We start from the raw sequence: 16098 nt of genomic DNA on the forward strand, positions 1-16098 counted from the left end.
TACTTTCCTGTAGTTTCAAATTCTTAATGGCTTTTTTAAATTTAAAAATCCTTTACAAAATATTAAATATTAGATTGTAAACATCTTCAGAGCACAGAGGAGGCATGTTACTGTTCTGCTAAGAACACCCTCTGTCTCCCTCCTGACTTGTCCTCTGTCTTGCCCTTGCCTGCTTTTCTTCACCCTTCAAGACTCTCATATTTTGAGATCCTTTCTTCATGCCCAAATTGAGCTAAGCTCCCTTCTGGCTTTTTATATCATCCTGTTATATAATAGCATTTATCTCAGGCAATACTGTAAACATCAGTTTATTGTCTGCCTCCTTTGTCAGGTTAGGTTAGGGACCATATCTGATTCATTTCTATGTCCCCAAACGAATCTTATCACATAATAGATGTCAGTAAACCTATGTGGAATTAACCGGGCTCTGTTTTACTTCCTCTTTCCCAGCACAGATGGCCAGGCACATAGTAGGTGCCATTATTTGTTTAGTAAGGAAGTAGATGAGTGAATGAGGGAATAAAAATGCCAAGAGGAAGAAAGTGAGATTGGTGGCTCTTGGCATTTGTTGCTAATGAAAGGGTTTGTGTTGCTGTCCCCCTAGTCCTGGTCACGCGAGAGGATGACTTCAACAACCGGCTGAACAACCGCGCCAGCTTCAAGGGTTGCACAGCCCTACACTACGCTGTCCTCGCTGATGACTACCGGACCGTCAAGGAGCTGCTTGATGGAGGTGAGAGCATGGGTGAGTGGGGCGGAGGGCTTAGTTGGCCGAAAGTGTGGACTTAGCTGCCTCTCTCCTCCAGAAATGCCAAGCTTCCCCAAAGCCGTGTTGCCCTCCCAGACTGGAAAGCCTCAAAGGTGCCTGTACTCTGTGACAGTGGCCATGTGCATGCGGGATTCACCCTCATGTGGCTGGAGTGTGTTCTTTGCCTACGGTTGTGTGGTGTACCATGCCATCCTTCCTGAACGTTCATGCTCTGAGTTTTGCTTGTTGCGTCCCCCAAAAGTATCCTCTCTTCTACCCTGTGTCCTCCAGAGCAGGACTGGTGGACCAAGGGGGGAGAGCCTTCAAATCTCTAGTAACCTCAGACTCAAAAGACATCCACCTTGATCCCCCTCCCCCACCCTAGTCTAAATCAGGCCTCTTCCATTACTCTAGTTCATTGCACTCTATTCTTTTTCCATGGTTGCACTTGTTGCAATCTTGAATTTTGTGTGCGTGTTCAGTAGCTTTCTCCCTAACTTGACTCTGAGCTCCCTGAAGGCGAGAACTATGGCTGATTCATTCTAGCACCTGACATAGTACTTAACACACAGTAAACACTCAATAAATCTTTATCAAATGTTTGACTACCCTTCTTTTGGAGAGCACTGATGTATTGGAGGGATAATACATACCATCCCCATACTCAGGGTGGTCTGGTCCTGTCCAGATCTGGTACCTGCCAGAGGCCTCCCAGGCAGTCACTTGCCCTTATCTTACTCCAGCCTCTCCTTTGGAGAGCGAGGAAAGCATCCTGCCAGGATGCATGGTGCCCAGGCCCCTGAGTTGGTATGGCACTATGGCACTGACTTCCTGTTTTATGCCCTCACTGCACTCTTTGAAGGTTTAGGGACCCTCTCTTGGGCCTGACACCAAGGCATTCCTTGTCAGTGGTCATTCTTCATAGAACCTGGGAGCTCGAAGGATCTTTGGAAGTCCTCCAGTTTACCTGTTTGCCCGCCCTCTCTCCTCCTGGCAGAAACCTCTCCAGCAGCCAGCTGGCTGGTCTTTCTTTGGATTCTCTCAGAGACTGAGGGAACCCTCCTTCTTCCCTGGGAGCCCATTCCATTTTAATTCTGCTGTGACTGGTTTAAATAGATTCTTTTAAGTAGGTATGATTTTCTTTGTATCTTCTGCCAGCTGTCCTCTGCAGTCAATCACTATTTCAAAACCCCATCTTCAAATAAAGTACTTTCAGCCCCAGAATCTTCGCCTCTCTAGCCCATTGTCCCCATATCATCTTCTAGTGTTTGTGATTGGACTGGAAGGGTTTCCCAGTAATCCTCAAGTCCTACCACCTTCCATCCGCCACAGTCACACTGACTTAAGACCCAGGCCTGGCCCATAGCCCCAGCCTACAAGGGACCTGCCCCAGTGCAGCCAGTGTGCACCTTGGTCTGGGAATGAACACTGCAAGGGGCAGCACTGCTCACGGATATGGTGACAGCATCTAGGATGACTGGTGCTTTTGGAGCAAGAACTCACTGTTTACAGGAGCAGAGACTTAGAAAACGTCCCCAAGTAACATGCTACTCACTTTGTCCTTTGGAAAGCTCTCCAAAGAGAGACATTTGTAGCTAAGAATTAGAACATTCACTATGGGGCTTCTCTCTGCCATGCCTTAAAATCAATCAATACCCCCAGCTATTGTCCAGTGGTTTACATTCCCCACTTCCCATCAGCCCCTAAATGGACAAGAAACTCATTCTACAAAGAGTCCCTCTCCCCAGCCTTGCAGATCGAACACCTTTAATATGAAGAAGCACGGGCCTTTTATGAAACACCCCACCCTTACCCCCCAGGCCAAGGCTGGCCATTTGAGCCGTTCCAGGGGCATGGTTCCTGCTTGTTGACTTGGAACAGATGCCCTTCGCCCCCATCTTTACACTTCACCCACCTGCCTTTTTACCCAGAATCCATTTACACCCCCTGCCCTAGCCTCCCAGCCTCAAGGGCCAAAACCATTAACCCACTGATTTCTCCCTTTCTGACCTGAACAAGTGGCCATCCCTCAGGGCCTGCAGGCTTGCCAACTTCTGACCTCCCTCCCCTCTTGACCTCTCTTGGTCTGCTTGTGTGTGTGACCAGCCAACCGAGAGGCAGGATCCTGTTCCCTTGTCCTAGGGGCTCTTGCCAGTAACAATTCCAAAGTTTCTGACCTCAGCTGACCTTCAGAAGGTTTCAGGGAGGGCAGCCCCTGATTTCCTGACCGTCCAGCTTTTTCAGCCTATATTTGCCACTGGCTTTGCTGCAACACCTTAAAGACTTTCTCTGTGAGACCCAAAGCAGGCCTAGACATGGGGCCAGCCTGTGCTCATGGGATCCACACACAACTCTTGTCCTTAAAATCACTCAGTCCACAAGGATTTAGGGCCCGCAGATCTTAGAGGGTTGGAGCTAGAGGGGGCAGCCGCACTCGCCCTCTGATCAGCAGTCCCCACATGAGAGCTGGGGGAGGTCCAGGCAGCAGCAGCAGTCTGGTAATGTGGGAGGTTCTCTGACCCCTTAAGAGGCAGCATGGAGTAGTAAACAGGGCTTTAGAGTCAGGCCAGCCTGGGTTTGAATCCCAGCTCCCCCACCTACTAGCTCTGTTGGCTTAGACATGTTACCTTATCTCTCTAAGCCTCAGTTTTCTTGTCTGTAAAATAACAGCTGGGAGGGGCTTTCCTGGTGGTCCAGTGGTTAAGAATCCATCTTGCAATGCAGAGGACATGGGTTTGATCTCTGGGTCAGGAAGATCCCATGTACTGTGGAGCAACTAAGCCCATGCACCACAGCTGCTTAACCAGCACTCTAGAGCCCCTGAACTGCAACTACTGAAGCCCACATGCCTAGAGCCCGGGCTCTATGAGAGAAGCCACTGTGGTGAGAAGCCCCCACACTGCAACAAAGAGTAGCCGCCGCCCACCACAGTTAGAGAAAGCCTACATGCAGCAGTGAAGACCCACCACAGCCAAATGAATAAATAACATCTGGGAAGCATCTCAGGGATTAGTGGACGTGAGGATTAGTGATGACGTCTGTAAAGGTCCCAAGTACAGATAGATTCTCCATGTTTGTGTAAAGAAATCAAATGCTCACCCTGGCAGCTATAATCCCATTCCTTCCCCATGAAATCTGTACTCCTATCTAAGACTTCTTAATTCTGTTTCTGCCTACAGCTTCTCCACCCTGCCCAAAACACCATCATGCTCCCTCTCTTCTCAGCTAGATCCTCTAAGGAAGCCTCTCAGGTGGTCTGGTCTGCTCTGACAGTGCCGCCTCTGAACACTTCACTGTCGAGATGGGTGCTTAGCACAGAAAGGCCACTTCGTCTTCAGGAGGCCCCATAACATAGTGAGAAGAACACAAAATTGGGGATCAGACAGACTTGGGTTTAAATCTCAGCTCTGTAGTGTGACTCTGGGTAAGCCAGTTGTCACCTTTGACCTCAGGGCATCCTAAGGTGGATCTGGCAAACTGTCCTGAGAGAGGCGCAGACTGGTGGAGAGACAGATATGGAAACCGGCAGTGACAGCAGGCGTGTGCCCCAGCAGGGTTCTGGACAAAGGGCTCTGGGGAGACCAAGGAGGAAATACCTGCTTCTGCCTGGTGAGCAGGGAGGTAGGGTCAGTTACAGAAGGTTTCCCAGAGGATGGCTTGCTTCAGCCTTGTCGGGGAGGGCAGTGAGAGTTTGCCAGACGGATTTGTGTGCAAGAGTTCTGAGTCCGGTGCCAGCTTTATACCCCCAGCCTCCGCAGAAAAGTGGATCCACTGGCTTCTGTGGTTTTCCTCTTGAAAAATGCTGCTGCTTCGTGGGTCGCTGTCTTATGAGCAGAAAGGCCTGTTTCGGCACTTGACTGCCACTTACAGGAAAAGGTTAGAGGAAGGAAGGAAAGGCAGGACTGCTGAAAAGACGAGTAATTTGAGAAGGTGGGGAGCCTCCTTCCTTAAGCCCCTGGAGCTGACTCATCCCTGTGGTTCCAAGGCCGTTATGGTGCTTTTACAGCTTTTTCCTCCCAGGAATGTGATCCCACTTTCACAGATCCATTTTCCTAAAACGTATCTCTTACCATGCAGCCTTTCTCATCCAGGGTTCCTCTGGAAAATTAAACTCTAATGCTCTCAGGCATCTGTTATACACAGGGTTATTAATTTCTCTCCTATCTGAAGTGGTACAAGTTATGTGCTATTCCTGACAGAATTGAAAAAATCATTACTCAAATAATTTCCCAGTTGTGGTTCAGAGGAGAAGCCCCAGATGAGAAAGGCTGCAAGGAAGGAGCATAAACTGTGGAGTCAGGATCTGAATACAACCCTGCCACACTTAATAGCCATCTGTCCTGGGGAAGCTGTGACCACTCTGAAGTCCTCTTTCCTCATCTGGAATAAGAGTGTGCCACCTACCCTCTAAGGTTTTGTCAGGATTGGGCATGTGTAGGTTCCACAGAGTAGGCACTCTACATATAATGCGTTACTAACTTCAAAACACCCAGCACTTACATATTTTTTTTAAAGGGAATCCTACCCATCCTAATTTGTTAACCTGGTTTTAGAGTTGTTCTACTTGCCTGGAAAATCCCATGGATGGAGAATCCTGGTAGGCTGCAGTCTATAGGGTCGCTAAGAGTCGGACACGACTGAGTGACTTCACTTTCACTTTTCACTTTCATGCATTGGAGAAGGAAATGGCAACCCACTCCAGTGTTCTTGCCTGGAGAATCCCAGGGACAGGGGAGCCTGGTGGGCTGCCATCTATGGGGTCGCACAGAGTCGGACACGACTGAAGCGACTTAGCAGCAGCAGCAGCAGTCTGACCCTCACTTAACTGTTTTTTCCCACTGCTGCCCTAATGGCTCCAGTTACACCATCATAATGTCTGTTCCATGTTCCCACCTCAGTGCCTTTACCCTTGCAGGTCTTTCTGCCTCTCATTTCCCTTCAAGACTTTGTTTCTCAGCCTAGCAGAATGGTTTCTACCAGCCAGTACCCAGCTCTCATGCTGCCTGCCTTCTAAGGTCTGCCCTGTTCCCTGGGATTTGGGTCCAGCCCCCCTCTACTGCACTGAGGTTGATTGAGGATGAAGACTGTATGTTACTTTCCCTGCCTTCTTTGCCACAGTGCCCCGCCCGTAGTTCAGTACCTATTTGGATGCGCCAGAACCTCCAAAGCCACTGTAGATTGGATACCACTGGAAATGTGGTGTCTTTGACTCCTGGGCCGCTTGCTTTAGTGTCATAATATATCTGACTTTCTAGAGCTTCACATATGAAGCTGTCTTAGTCACAGTGCCCCTCCCCTGCCTTTTCAGCCACCAGTGTGCATCACCTCAGAAACGCCGGGCTTTCTGACACCTAATGATACCTTCCCCAGTGCTTCCCTTAGCCTCTTTCCTACTTACTTTCTTGGCTCTTCCTCATCCCTCTGTCCAAGTATAGGGCTCAGTTGTGAGTGTTAACCAGCCGCCCTTAAATTCCCACCATCACTGCCTGAGGCAAGGAACATTTCCAGTGCTGGTATCTTCCCTTTAACAGCCTGTTAGTTTGTTGTCAGGGCTAAAAACTTAAAGCTCTGTTTCTTGTTCCACTTCAGTGTCTGCCCATCTGGCTGCGCTGCCAGATGTGGAAGGGATTGGTTTTGCCTCAGGCTGTGCTCTCTGGAAATGTCATCCTCTGATTCTTGCCAGCAGTACAGGGAAGGGGAATGAGCCCTGGGCTGCAGATCAGATGTTCTGGCTCTGCCACCAGCAAACCCTCTCTCCTTTAGGCAAGTCCTTTCTCCTCCATAGTGAAATAGAGAGATTAGGGTAGCTGATTACGAGGACCTCTTCCAGCTCCCTGGGCGAGTCTTCTTGTTCATTTTTCAAACACTTAACTGAGCATCTCTCCTGTCACAGGACTCACCCTCAGCACCTGGGAAGTAAAGATGATCCAGACATGGTCTTTGCCCTTAAGGAGCTCATAGGTCGGTGAGGAAATCAGACATTTTAGCCAAAAATTGCCATCTGGTGTATTAATGGAGGTGTATAGAAGGTGCTAGTGGAACACAAAAGGCTATTTAAATCTCTGAAGAGAGCAGGGAGAGCATGCTATAGGAGAAGGAGTTTACACGAAGTCTTAAAGAATGAGTGTGAGTTTACCGGGTGGAGGGAGAAAGGCACAGAGGGACCAGCATGTTCAGAGGTATGGAGTAGGAAGCAGCATGCTGAATTCAGAAGAGCTGAATTTGTAGGGTGTGGATTGAAGAATGGAAAGCGAGAGCCAGTAATGAAGGCCTGTAACATAAGATATGCTAAGGAAATAGAACTTTTCCTCCAATGGGAAAGTTCAAAATAGACAAACCACCCCGTGTAAGAAGTCAATATGGCAGTTACCCTCAAGAGGGCAGATAGTGACTGGGGAAGGACACACAGGGACTTCAGAAGTGTTTAATGTTCTGCCTCTTTATCTAGATACTGGTTATACTTCCACCTTGGGAAAATTCTTTGACCTGTATCCTTATGCACTTTTTGTACTTTTGTGTATATACATTAGACTTGAAAGAAAGGTTAGAGAAAAATAGGGGAAGAAATTGATTAGGAGGAGCAGGGTTGAAGAAAGGAAAATTATTTCATTTGAAAGCTATATTAGGGACTTCCCTGGTGGTCCAGTGGCTAAGACCCCATGCTCCCAATGCAGGGGGCCCAGGTTTGAAACCTGGCCAGGGAACTTGAACCCACATGTTGCAACCAAGTGTTCATATGCCATAGCTAAAGATGGACCATGCTGGGACCTGGCACAGCCAAATAAATAGAGTGGGTTTTTTTAAGCTATTTTAATTGTCTAGGTGGGGCCTGAAGCAAGGCAGTTGCAGTGGGAGAGGAGGACGGATCCCAGAAAGATTTAGGAGTAGCATCAGTTGGATCAGATGGTGAGAGAAAAGGAGAGGTCAAGATTGGTCCAGATTCTGGACCAGATGGCTGGTAGATGGTATGTGCCTGTGCTGAGGTGAGGATTATTAGAAGGAGGTATGGGTGGAATTGAGGTGCAGAGGAATGACTAGTTCTGCTTTAAACATTTTCCTCCTCCCTCCCTCACACTTTCAGATTCCACAGTCCAGTGTCCTAACTATTCCTTTGCTTCTTTCTTCCTTCTTTGTACTCAACTTGATGAAACACTAACCCTACTTAAACCCAATTTCTTTTTACTTCATTCTGTATCTGAAGAGCTGAATATTGCTTCAGGAAAAAAAAAAATCATACAGCCATGCTAACTGGACTCACTTTACATTTATGTTCATGAATTTCAGACACTCAATACTGCCAACCACCCCACTATACTTCTTGAGTAAAATCACAGTCTTGTTCTGGACCAAGACAACTTTCATATATCTTCTTTCTCCTCAGATGTTCAGCAGTCTCCTTCCCTGACTCCCAAACTAATGATCTCACCTCACACTTCATAGAGAAAATGAATTGCAGTCATAAGAGAACTACCTTACCATCCCACCATCACTTCACCAGCCTCCCCGCCTCTATACTCCCGTGTGCTGCCATCCTACCTCTACAATGGAAGATGTTCCTAATTTCAGCTCTGCTTTCGGCTCAGGCTCCTATTTCCACTTGCTTTCTCAATTACTTCGTTCCTCCAATGATCCCATCTTTCCTGCATTGTCTATTTTCTCCTCTCTGCTGGCTCGTTCCCATCATCATGAAAACATGCCTTAATATCACCCATCTTAAACAACAAAGCAAACTAAAAACTTCCTTGACCCCCATATCTACCTCCATCTGCTGCCTCATTTCTCTGCATCCCTTCATGGTTAAAAGTCCTCAAAAAAAATTATTGCTAACCACTGAATTCACTTGCCTGGCTCCAGTTCTTTCCTCAGTCTCAGTGTCACCATGGCCAAAATATACTTCTGTTTTTTCCCACAAAATTGATATTCCCCAAGTCTTCCCCATCTCAGTAAATGATACAATCATCTATCTAGTTTTCAGGCCACAAATTTTAGTCATGTTTGAATTCTCTTTCTCATTTACACTACCTGTCAAGTCGTTCAGTAAGTCTTGTCACCTGTGCCTCTAAAGTAATCTGGAACCATCCCCTTTCTACCATTCCCATTGCTGTAACTCTAGTCCCAGTGCAGGACGATCCAGTTCTCCTGGATAATCACCACAGTTTCCTAACTAGTCTCACCATTTCCACTTTTGTCTCCCTGAATCCATTTTCCACATAACTGCCAGGAGAATCTTTTTAAAACGTAAACCCTGTCTTTATGCTGTTTAAAATCTTCCGTTGGCATACCAGTGAAACCAGCATAAAATCCAAATTCCTTACCAAAGCCTGCAAGGCTTTACGTAGTCTAGACCCTTCCTGCCTTCTGTGACCTCATCTCTAGTCACTCCCTCACCCACGGTGTTCACTCCTCTCCAGTGACACAGGCCTTCTTTCATCCCTCAGCCACACTGAGCTCCTTCCCATCTCGGGGTCTCTGTACCAACCTCTCCCAGTGATGGGAACACTCTCCCCTTGGGAATTCAGGTCTCAACTCAAATTCCCTTCCTCAGAGACCTTCTTGGCCACCATAGTAAAGTAGCTCCTCCAGTCACTTTGCATCGTATTACCTTATTTTATATTCTTTGTGGTACTCATCAGTCCCTGAAGTGATCATGTTTGTTTGTATGTTTATCATCGGCCTCTCCCCCCTACTAGGATGAAAGCCTTACAATCACAGAGACCTTGTCTCTTTATTTTACTGCCATATTCACAGTTCTTAAGGAAAAAACCTCACAGCTGGCAGATGGTATGTGAGTTATAAATAGCTGTTGACCAGCTGGGAGACCTGTGGGACACACTTGTAGAGATGTGTAGTGGGCAGTTGGACAAATGAGTCTGAAGCTCAGGAGAGAAAGGACTATAAGTTGAATATGAAGATTTGAGAGTTGTCAGTCTCTTGAGGGTGGTGGACGCTGAGTTGTCCGTGAAGAGTTGTAGAGCTAAAGAGGCCCAAGAACACAATTGAGAGAGCCTACATTTCAGGTGTGAGCACATAAGAGGAGCCAGTGCAAGAGATTCAAGGAAACAGGTGAAAGGAGAAGGAGAAGAGAGTTGGGGAGGGGTTGCAGTGATGCTCAAACTATCTGAAAAACCTGTCTTCTGCAAGTTTTATTTTTTGAAAACATTTTAGAAAAATTATATTTTAAAGGGCATACAAAATACAGGCCCAAATTTGTCATCAGGTTCAACAGACGAAATTACTCTTGCTGTTGCTGCTGCTAAGTCACTTCAGTCGTGTCCGACTCTGTGTGACCCCATGGATGGCAGCCCACCAGGCTCCGCCATCCCTGGGATTCTCCAGGCAAGAACACTGGAGTGGGTTGCCATTTCCTTCTCCAGTGCATGAAAGTGAAAAGTGAAAGTGAAGTCACTCGGTCATGTCCGGCTCTCTGCAACCCCATGGACTGCAGCCCACCAGGCTCCTCCATCCATGGGATTTTCCAGGCAAAAGTACCAGAGTGGGGTGCCATCGCCTTCTCCGGAAATTACTCTTAAGTTCGTGTAAAAGTTTCTGGACACGTACTCGTACTTAGCATGCTTATCTCATCGATGACTGGTAACAAAGTTCACAGACCAGCACCGGTATATGGACTGCACGTCAAGCATCATTGCTCTAACGGTACTCCTGGGCAAGAGGAGAAGACAGATGAACTGAATATAGCCTCTGCCCTCAAGTTGCTTAAAGTCCAGTCGGGTAAGCAGTTTGGGATACACAGACACATTACCTGGTAGAGAGATCAAAGCATTACCATTAGGATGCAGGAACTGGAGACCATGGGCTGCCCCAGCTCTGCCACCATCTCATCCCAGGAGGACCTCCAGCAGATCACAGCCTCTCTGTGGAATCACTTTTTTCATCTGTATGATGAAGAAACATATCAGATTACTGGATGCTAAAGTTTTCTTCTGGTTATTTTGGATACAGAGCTAAAAACCCTCCATGCCAGCAATTTTCTGTGGAGGGATAGAGAGTGACTTCTAATGGGTGCCAGGTTTCTTTGGGGGATGATAAAAGTATTCTAAAATTAGATTATGGTTATACAACTCTGTAAATATACTTTAAAAAAAACCCATTAAACTGTATACTTTAAATGGGTGAACTTTATGGTATATAAAGCTATTTAAAAAAAAAAGGAAAGGAATAAAATCCTCCATGCTACTCAAAACCAGAAAAGATTGGCTTGGATGGTTCCTGGTTGTAGCTTTGGACTAGTTGGTCCCATAGCTGATGTGATGTATTGGAGGGGACCCTCTGATATAAAAGTTTCTTTTTAAAGAATACTATTAAAAAGTTACCTGAAAAACTTTCTCTTACCCATACTGGTATTTTTATTGGTTTCCAGTTATTAATTTAACAAGTATAGCACACCCCATTCTTTTTTTTTTTTTTTGGCTGAGGCACACGACTTGCGGGCTCTTAGTTCCCCAACCAGGGATTGAACCCACACCTTGGCAGTGAAAAAGCATGGAATCCTAACTAGCCACTGGACCACCAGGGAATTCCCAAACTATTCATTCTTAATGAAGCTTAGTCTGGCAGGGTATAGACATCTAGGCAAATAATCACAAAATTATTAGCTAATTACCACTGAGAGAAGTAGTATTAAGGAAAAGTAGAAGGTGGTAGGAGTATAATGGAGGCCTAAGCTAGTCTGAAGCAGATGAGGGAGGTCTTCCCTGAGCAAATGGCATATACATGGAAACCTGAAGTGTAGATGTCAACCGGTCACTTAACTTGAGGAAAGCCTGTGGAGAGTGACAGCCATTAGTCATCCAGAGGGACGCAGCCGTCCAGTCAGGGGCACAGTGGGGAACGGAGGGATTCTGTAGTGATGCCATTGCAGTTCACATAGTAGGTCAGGGCTAAAGAGGGTCCTTAGTGACCCCAAGGCCTGTCCTCTGCCTTTGGCCTGGGCAGTGCAGAATGATGAGCTGTCCCTAGGGAAGGGTGTTTCTGTATCCCGGATCTGTGGACGTAGAGGAGTTGCTGCTTTAGTTGAGTTAGAGATGAGAGTGCCTGGGCGCCAGAGCCCCAGCTCTCCAGAGCCACCTGCCACCAGGCACCCGCATTTCATCAAGGCTTTAATCGGCTCCAAGCAGTCCTCAGATGAGCCTGGCTGGTATCCGGCATGAGCTCATCACCAAGAGTGGCAGCTGGAGGCCAAGGCTCCCTTGGGTGAGGGAGAGGTCAGCGTTTGTTGGGCCAGGTCTGTTCTGTGTTCTCCTCCACCTGCACTGGGCCTGGAAATATCTGAGTAGGATTCCAGTTTCCCATGGCAGGGTCGGCTGCCCTTTGTCAGCCCACTCGTGGCCATCCAGTGAGTGTGCTCTTGGGTAGAATGCAGAGAGAAAGGGCGGCACAGGTTTTAAGAAGGAGAACCTTAGTCCCTAGAGGTCAGGACCTGCAAAATAGCAGCGGAGGTCCATCCCAGGGTGAGATGGGTCAGAACCAAGGTTCCCTTCCCAAAACAAGTTCACATCTAGCTTTCATATACTCTGCTGTGTTACCAGAGGCCTAGCAGTGTCCCACGGAGAACACAGCAGAAATGCTCTCTGTAGGCTGATCCCACAGTCTTCTGCCTGAACATCATTTTGGAAATGAAAAATTCTTTTAAGTGCAGCCAAAGAAAGGAGCCTGCCACTTCAGGAATCCTTCAGAAACTCCCTTAGTAATGAACCCTATGCAGCACTAATGTGACCTACACTAACTCGGCCTTGCAGTGGATGGAACCTTGAGTAAGTCCCTTCCTCCTCACTGGGCTTCGTTTTCCCCACCTATAAAGTTAGTTGGATTGCAGTCTCAAAGCTCCTTTTAATTTTCATATTTTGTAATTCTGAATGAATAATTGCCCTCTGATTTAATTGCAAATCTAAGTATTCACATTTATTCAGCAGCTATTAATTAATTTCCTGCAGCTGACCACCAGCATCCCTTAGAAGAGGTTCCTAGAAAGGTTACTCTGCTCTTAAAGCAGCCTGTATAATTTCTTTATCACACTTACCACAGCAAATAGCTATTCAGTTATCTGATTAATAGATCTTGCCTTCATTACACAGGTTAGGGTCTGGATCTGCAGGACTTATATCCCTAGCACCTTGCACTATCCTTAGCACATGACAGATGCTCAGTGAATGTTTGCTGACTGAGTTTATTTATAAATGTGCACCAGGCGTTGCAGGAGTAGAAAGAAAGATAGAGGCCCTTCCTTCAGACTGCACACTGTAGAGCGCTGGTTCAGTGAAAAGGCCCAAACACAAAGCACACTGAAAACACCACGACAGTAGGTAATGGAACTCTAATAAACAAAGGCCAGGAAGCAAAAAACCAGTGAATGTAATAAATGAGGTGAGGAGGGGGAAGATCATTGTTGGCATTGTAGAAGGCTTTCTGGAGGAGAGGGCCTGGAGGCAGATCCTGAAGGACAGGCAGAATAGATCAGCAGAGGGAGGAGGGAAGCTTTTCAGGTGTGGGAGGAGCAGAAATGAGCCTTGCGTGTTTGAGACCTGGAGGAAACTGGCCACCTGTCAGATGGTGAGTAGGGGAAGGCCGGAGCATGGAGGACCTTGGGGTGAGCCTGAGGACTTGTGCTCAACTCTGAAGCCAGTAGAGAGTCCCTGAAGTGATTGTCTATTGTTGGCTTGTTTAGTGCTGCAGTGATTTTTACTTTAAAAAATGTGGGGGAAAAAAAATCAACATTTCAAGCAGTACCAGGGGATGTGTAGTGAAAAGGAGATCTCCTTTCCACACCCCTGGTCCCCCTCAGAAGCAGCCACTGTAGCTTTCCTTAGGTAGCCTCCCTATTGCTGCTGCAAACAGATGATCACAAACTTAGCAGCTTAAAGCAACCCAAATTTAGTAACTTATGGTTGTGGGGATAAGTCTAAAATGGTCTCATTGGACAAAAATCAAAGTGTCATCAGAGTTGTGTTCCTTTTTGGAGACTCAGGGAGTATCTGTTTTATTGCCATTTGCAGCTTCTCAAGGCTGCCTTGTCTCAGACATTCCTTATCTTGGCCCCTTCCATCCCCAAGCTAGCACAATCCCTCAAGTCTTTCCCACGTTCCACCACTCTGACACTGACTCTTCTGCCTTCTTCGTTTACTTGTAAGGACTCTTGTGATTATGTTGAGCCCACCTAGATAATCCAGGGTAATCTTCGCATCTCAAAGTCAGCTGATGAAAAACCTTAATTCCCTTTTGCTGAGTAACTAATATATTCTCAGGTTCCAGGGATTCAAACATGGACATCATTAGAGGTCATTATTCTGCCTGCTGCACTGTCAGAGATATTTTATAAATGTTTTATTTTTCTTCCTGTTTTTGAATAGTTAATTTGCACACAGTACAAAATTCAAAAGGGTGAGCGCTCACTCCACAATTGACCAGCAACTGGCATTTCTGTGATCAACAAGAATTCCTTCTCTCTCACTTATTTATTTACTGTTACGTGTGCTTATGGATACTATTGCTTTAGGGTTCTATAATGTATTACTGTCCGTAGTGGTTATATTGGTGCTAAAATTATCTCAGATTTGGCCAGAGTGCCATACCTGCATCTTTTTTTTTTAATTTCCATATTTTCTTGCATAACTAGATGTTTCGATCTTACCTTATATCCACCTTGCCATTGCCCTGGAATCAGCCATTTCTCTGAGAGTCCTAAGACTTTTTTAGTGGGCAATTGTATTGGAGACCAAAACATGAGTACTAGGTGTACTTATTACACACACACATATGCATATACACACTATTATGTATATGCATATTATATGCATATGCACATACCTATTTTAGAAGTCCTGAGAATACCAATACCTCCCATTCCAGTCCATCATTACAGGGTTCTTCCTTGTCCTCACACATTTCATATTTCTGTGTCCCTTCTTCTGTAGTGAGAATTCTGACTTCAAATAGCACTGATACACAACTCATTTGTTTAATCCTATAATATATTCAAAAAGTCTTCAGACCTTCTTCAGCCAAACCACTATAGAAAACGAACTACTAAAAGAGTTCAGGTCAGGATATGTTTATAGTTGGCCCAGCTTCTCCATCCAAGGCTAAGGGTATATAGTCAAATACTAGTTCCTTAGTTACTTAGGTGGGTGTTTTTCCTTTCAGGGTGTTTATGCTGTTAGTTTGAAATGCAGTTGGGTTAATTTTTTCAACGCGCTTTCAGTTTTAGGGTTTTTCTCCTCTACCTTTCCTTGTTTTAGTTTTGTTGTTTGAATATATAGACCATTAATCTTTTTCTAAAAACTGTACAAAAAGATATAGTCAGAGAAGTAAAACTCCCTCCTGTGTGTCGCTTTCAACCTTTTCCTGCTCTCCTCAGTAAGCCCTGACCCCTTGTGTAATAGATAACCAATTTTGATTGTTTTCTAGTTTGTCCTTCCTGTATTTCGTTGTCTAAGCCAATATATATATTTTTTCTTATTTCTCCTTTTTCCTACATAAAAGATAATGTATTATACATGCTCTTTGCAGTTGCTTGTTTTCACTTAACCATATTTTCTAGAAGTCACTCGGTAATCATTTCACAGAGATCTTCCTTATTTTTTGTAGTCACATAGTAATCCATTGTGTGTATGAGCTATATATGCTGTGCTTGGTAGTTAAAAATAATGCTATGTGAATAGCATCTTACATGTACATTTTGGAATAATGGGAGGTGCGTCTCTACAGCAGAGTTCTACAAGCTCTATTGCTGGGTCAAAGGGTAAATGTATGCCCTTGGTTAGGTATTGCAAATTTCTCCTCCATAAAAGTTGTGCCTTTTGCATTTCTACTTATATTGTGTGAAAGTGGCTGTGTTCTCACAGCCTTGCCAACATTGTATATTGCCAACCTTTTGAATTTTTACCAATCTAATAGGTGAAATAGAGTACTTTGGTATAGTTTTAGTTTGATTCTCTTACTGTGAGTGAAATGGGCACCATTTCAAATGTTTAAGAATCATTTTTCTCCTTTTTTCAATTGTCTGCCAAAATGTCTTTTGCCTATTTTTTTCTAGGACTTTTGGTTTTTGTTTTTCTCTTGATTTTTAAAAGTTCTTTGCAAGTTAAGGATATTAGCTATTTTTCTGATATATGTTACAAATATTTTCTTCAGTTTTGTATTGATACAGTTTTAATGCTTCTCATATAATCCTAAATGTACAGCCAGGATTGAGAACCACTGGGATAGTTTGTAAAGATTGGAACAATTTTTTTTTCTAAAAGAGAATGGATGCAGACAGAAAGGGACAAGGGCTGAGTACTCAACCTTGAGTGTCACCCATGACTTGGGACAGAAGAGTGAATAGGAACCTACAA

At 45.4% G+C, this 16098-nt stretch overlaps 1 protein-coding gene across 2 annotated transcripts in view; it reads left to right on the forward strand.

The window, feature by feature from the left end:
* CLPB (caseinolytic mitochondrial matrix peptidase chaperone subunit B) overlaps positions 1-16098 on the forward strand; it is a 148696-nt gene that overhangs the window by 77922 nt on the left and 54676 nt on the right. For both annotated transcript variants that reach the window (XM_006064697.3, XM_006064698.3), the window contains one exon: positions 605-733. In XM_006064697.3, coding sequence (XP_006064759.3) covers positions 605-733 — 129 coding nt within the window. The remainder of the gene's footprint in view (positions 1-604; positions 734-16098) is intronic.

This window comes from Bubalus bubalis, chromosome 16 (genome assembly GCF_019923935.1).
Source record: "Bubalus bubalis isolate 160015118507 breed Murrah chromosome 16, NDDB_SH_1, whole genome shotgun sequence".
Taxonomy (NCBI): Eukaryota; Metazoa; Chordata; class Mammalia; order Artiodactyla; family Bovidae; genus Bubalus; species Bubalus bubalis.